The following is a 5,474-nucleotide window of genomic DNA, read 5'->3' on the forward strand; positions in this document are numbered from 1 at the left end:
TACACATTTACTGTATGACAATGTATTCATGGTAGGCTATGATAACAATTTATAAATTGATAATTTTTAAAATTATAAATTATAATTTCAGTTATATAGCCAAGTGAGATGAGAATAATAATTTAAAAATCTAGAGAACAGATGAAGAGATGAGATCACTGAAAATGAAGATGGTATATTTACAATCCATTTCTACTGTATTAAAAATGATAAATTATATGTTCCTTATAATTGCACTTTATATGAGAAAAATCAGTGGGGATTTTGTAAAAAGTTATAATTGTGGGACTGGCAAGATGGCTCAGTGGTTAAGAGAACTGGCTGTTCTTGCAGAGGACCTGGGTTCAGTTCCTTGCATCCACATGGTAGCTAATGACCATCTGGAACTCCAGTTCCAGGGACTCTGATGCCTTCTCTGGTCTCTGTGAGCATCACACAATATATGTGCATTTGCATGCATGCAGCAAAAACACTCATCCACATAAAACAAAATTTTAAAAAGCTATGATTATTATATAAAGACTAATGTAGAAAAAACAACATGGATATTGAACCAGTCAAAGCAAAATTCTGGACCAGTTATGTTTCCAGCAGTAAAAATAACTGTCTAGGAAGCTACTGGCAGTCATAGTTGCTTGGGGAGGGAGGGTCATTCTTTTTTTGAGATGTGGCCTCTGGTTGGTTTCCAATGTCCTGAATGGCCTCATAGCCATGCACATATGGGCAGCACTAGTTGGACTTGGTGGGTTACCAAAAGAAGAAAGACGTGAAGTAGGAGGGGGAGATGTTGGAGAATATGGGGGTAGCTGGAGAAAGAAATGGGAAATGGGGGTGTATAATGGTCATTATATATTTATATATATATATGTGTGTGTGTGTGTGTGTGTGTGTGTGTGTGCGTGTGTGTGTGTACATGAAGTCTCAAAGCAAGCAGAGTCTCCCAGGCCTCTGATAACTTGCTCATATGAACCTATAGCAATAGTATCATGCACAAGACCCATGCAAACTCAGTCAGACAAAAACTCAGCATACAACTGGGAAAATGGACAACAGGCCCCAACCTTAGCCAAAGAATTATTGACAGGTGATCACTGCTGGGTAAGGGAGAGTTGATCTTCTTTAAGGGAGAGACTCTAGATTGGAGTCTTAAGTCCACTCCAGTGTATGAACTTGCATGGAGGGACATCTGACTAGTGACTCCATAGGCCTTAAAATATATGATAGAATGCATGAAATCTGGTGGAGGGGATTTGGGGATTGAGGATGGGTTATAAAGATGATTAAGATGTTTTGTATGAAGTGCACAAAATTCAATAAAAAGTATACATTGGAATAAATGGAAAAAAGTTGATCAATGACAGAAGTGACTGTTCTTCAGTAATACGCAGCACTGCTGGATAAATATTTTTGCCTCTTATAATCAAATTTAAAATTCAAGAAACATGATTTGTCAAAGTCTCAGTGAAGGACAAATCTATGACAGCTGAACATTTTGACTCATAGCCATTAGTACATGACAGCATACATAGACCAATTAGGCAGAAATTCTGAAGTTAAATCAGACTAATAGTGCTGGATCATTTTTGTAAAACCAGCCCTTAGGAGGCTGAGGCAGAGGGATTAAAAGTTTGAAATCTACCTGGGCTATGTAGTGGGACTCTGTCTCAACAAACTAAACCAAGCAAAATCAAAACCATATACTGTTGGCTGACCTGAATTAACTGGTGTCCTTGTTATCTATAGGATTTACATTCTTTTCAGTAGCACAGAATGTTCAAAGAATCAAATGGCATATCATTAAACAAATCTCAGTGCTAAAAACTACAATCCAGGCTAATGCAGGACTTACTAAGTAGAATCAATTCTCTATTTAAATCATAATAAGCAGTTATACCTGAAGGGAAAGGAAGAGGAAGCACTTTGGAGTCTCAGTCCATAGCATATTGACTATAACTAGGTGGTTTATCAGACCCTTTTGATCTGGCAGCTGAGCTCATTTCTTTATTACAGAGCAATTATGCTTTCTAAGATTTACTTCCGAATCTGTAGTTACATGAAAATGTTGGCCATTGTCTTTGGACCTGTTTTCAGAAAAGTTCTTCTATTAGTATGAAAAGAGTTTTTGAAGACTGATAGAAAAAATTCATGTTTATATACATGTACATTTTATACTATATGCATTATAATGCTTTTGGGACACAGTAAGCACTTAAATGCTAACAAATTACTAGTATCTTACATTTTATAACATAAATTTATGGCTGAAAATCTGAATTCCATGTCTTCATGCAAAATTGTTTAGTCAACACTTTATTATAGGGAAACTGAATTGATAATATATTTTCATTTTTACATATAACACTAAAATTAACAACTTTATATTTTGCTAGCTCTCAGAGATCTCAAAGTCCCTCTTTACTTTGCTTTGTAACTCAAGAGAGTGACTTCATGGCAGAATCAGCCACATTTCTGGCCTTCTTGACACCAGTTGAGTTTGGTAGTGGAGGACAGGGCAAGAAATGCAGGTGCTTGAGGAAAGAGGATGTAGCATTGACATCCCTGGTGTCCTGCTGCATGATTTGACTGGGTAAAAGCATATTTTCCCCAATGAAACCTACCATTCTTCCTAGCAGCTTCCCTTGTGAATCCAGGTCTTACTGATTTCTTAATGTTGAAACTTCTTTCACTTTTTAGAAGTCCTAATGATAATAGTGTCCTGTAGTTACTCACATGTAAGTGTTTCTGGTTTCCCTGACTCAGAAGGGCTGCAGACAATTGTTTTATTGCATATTTTTAGCTAAAACTCATTGAATGAGCCATTTCTTTCCAACTAGTAGCTGTGTATAGCCTCATACTTGTCATTTAACATTACTTTGTGCACATTCACCAGAACAATTACTGAGCCCAATAGTAGAAAAACATTAAAGGGCTTTAGCACGTGTAGGTAAACAGTGTCCATATAATTTCTAATGTTTATTTTTTGAGATCCCATTTCAACATCAACTGAGACCACACTATTGTAAGTGCATAGGGGTTTGCTTTGTTGGGACCAAAGTCTGTTATTCTGATTGTTTCTTATTCTATCTGTTTTGGGGGGATGCAGCTCCTGGAAAGAACCTTACCTATGGCCCCTTTCATCTCACTGTTCCTCAGTGTGTAAATAAGGGGGTTGAGAAATGGGGTTCCCAGTGTGTATACCAGAGAGATGAACTGATCTTGCTTGGGGTGGTAGCTGGAGTTGGGGCGCAGGTACATGAAGGCGCAGCAGCCGTACTGCAGCAGCACCACAGTGAGGTGTGAGGAGCAGGTGCTGAAGGCCCTGCTGCGGCCAGCTGCTGACTGTAGCTTGAGCACGGTGGACACTATCAAGGCGTAGGAGGTAGCTATGAAAAAGAAAGGCACAGCAATGGCTAGCGTGGCTGCCACCAGCACAGAAAGCTCATGGATGTGGCTGGTGGCACACACAAGACGCATCACTGGTGGCACATCACAAAAGAAGTGCTCAATTCCCCGAGCCCGGCAGAACGGCAGACAGAAGATGAAGGCCACAAGTTGTACAGATAAGAACAAGCCGATGACCACAGAAGCCATAACCAGGCGGACACAAAGAGTTATAGTCATGATGAGAGGGTATTGCAAAGGGTGACAGATGGCAACATATCGATCATAGGCCATAGAAGCCAGGAGGAAGCAATCAGCACTGCCGAGGCCAATGAAGAAAACCATCTGAGTGGCGCAGCTCAGCAGGGTGATGGTCTTCTCTGAGTGTAGAGTGTTGGCCAGGATGTGGGGCACCACCACTGCAGTGTAGCATAGTTCTACCCCTGAGAGGCCGCCCAGGAAATAGTACATGGGCGTGTGTAGGCGGTCTTCTGTCTGGATGGAGACCACGATGAGGACATTCCCAGAGATGATCAATGCATAAGCCAAGCCGATGCCTACAAAGCACAGTATTTGCAGCTCTGGGCAGTTGGGGTAAGCCAGGAACACAAAGTCCATCAGTACTGAGTGGTTCTCCCATGCCATTGGGTTCATATCTGTTCTCTTTTGAGTAGAATGACAGCAACTATCAGACTGGTGACAGCTTTACACTACAGTCTTTGAATTTTATTAATCAAATCCAGAGTTGTGTTCAAGATGGATAAGTACTAGTTCCATATGTCCGTTTTTTTGAAGTCTGTCTACCTGTTAATTTCTATCTGTAGACAGCTGAACAAGGAAAGACTATTAAGCAAAAGAGGAAATAAATTCAGGAAGGTATTTTCAGCAAGAACAGAATAAAACTTAAATTTAGTAAACACACATGTAAGCATCAAAGAATTCTTGGTGATAGTCACTCAAGTGATGTAGCTAAGATATTTGTTTATTTCCTCATATGCTTATTGTTTATAAATTTCACTGATTTGTTTATGTATTTCACTGACCTCTAAGGTGTCAAGTCAGTGATATGTGGAGGCCACAGTCAAAGCTCATAGTGAGGTGGATAATGAAGAAAAGAAAGCAGTGGGAAAGGAATGAGAAATGTCCACGGGGCAAAGTCTGGCTCAGGACTGATTTGACAGCAGGAATAAGCTGCAGAAAAGCATGTGCTCCCCATTCCTGACTTCTCTAAGCTTATCTGGCCAGGAGAGGCATGGCTGGAAGAAAATAGTATTTGAGGGTTGGTCTTCTTTAAAGAAGTGACCTTAGATAGGTTGACCAAGGTCCAGTGAATGGACTCATACCAAGGCACATTTGGGGAGGCAAACTTGACTCAGCAGGCCTTAACATATATGATGTATGAAATCTGAGGGGGTGCTATGGGAGGTGCAGATGGGGGAAGGGGTTTAAATATGCATGAAATGCACAAAATTAAAAAATTAAAAGAAAATGTCATTTTATCTTAGGCTTTATTCTAACACATTAAAAGACATGATAAAGAGCTACTGGAAATCCAAAATCAATTTCTGTGAGTTTGCACAGGAGTATAGAAGATCAAGCCAATGTCTTTTTGCATATTTTTCTTCACTTGTTAGGAGCAAATGTGAAATCTAGGGAGAAATCAGCATTTTCCTTAACAAGGAAAGCACCCCCCCCAACTTTCAGTGAATACACAACTACTCACAAAGACTATTGATTCCACTTATTTTCCTAAACTAACTTGTATTTGGGAAGGAAGAAGAGGGGAGACATGTAACCTTATTTCAACTCATCAAATTTTAATATTTCCCATTAGTCAATATGATCATTGAAGAAAATCTCTTACCAAATACCTCCCCTCACAGTAAACATCGCACAAACCTGCCTTGATGTCACAAGCACATGCGCCCATGTGATTAGATTTTATAACTGTTAATAACATATAAGGTATGGATGGCTCTCTGTTTTTTTCTTATAGCTGGGAAGTGGTCTCTCTTTCATTCATTTTCTTTTCCTCTTCTGAATTTCAATAATACTTCGAATAGCTTCTAATGATAGTTAGCATTCTATACATT

At 39.4% G+C, this 5,474-nt stretch overlaps 1 protein-coding gene across 1 annotated transcript; it reads right to left on the bottom strand.

Moving 5' to 3' along the window:
- Positions 1–3,075: 3,075 nt before the first annotated feature.
- On the bottom strand, positions 3,076–4,026 carry LOC103736694 (olfactory receptor 10W1). The gene has a single exon (XM_008836199.1). It carries the CDS (start codon positions 4,024–4,026, stop codon positions 3,076–3,078), a length of 951 nt encoding a protein of 316 aa, XP_008834421.1.
- Positions 4,027–5,474: the final 1,448 nt, after the last annotated feature.

The sequence above is a fragment of the Nannospalax galili genome, unplaced genomic scaffold (assembly GCF_000622305.1).
Source record: "Nannospalax galili isolate Female #2095 unplaced genomic scaffold, S.galili_v1.0 scaffold337, whole genome shotgun sequence".
NCBI classification, from domain to species: domain Eukaryota; kingdom Metazoa; phylum Chordata; class Mammalia; order Rodentia; family Spalacidae; genus Nannospalax; species Nannospalax galili.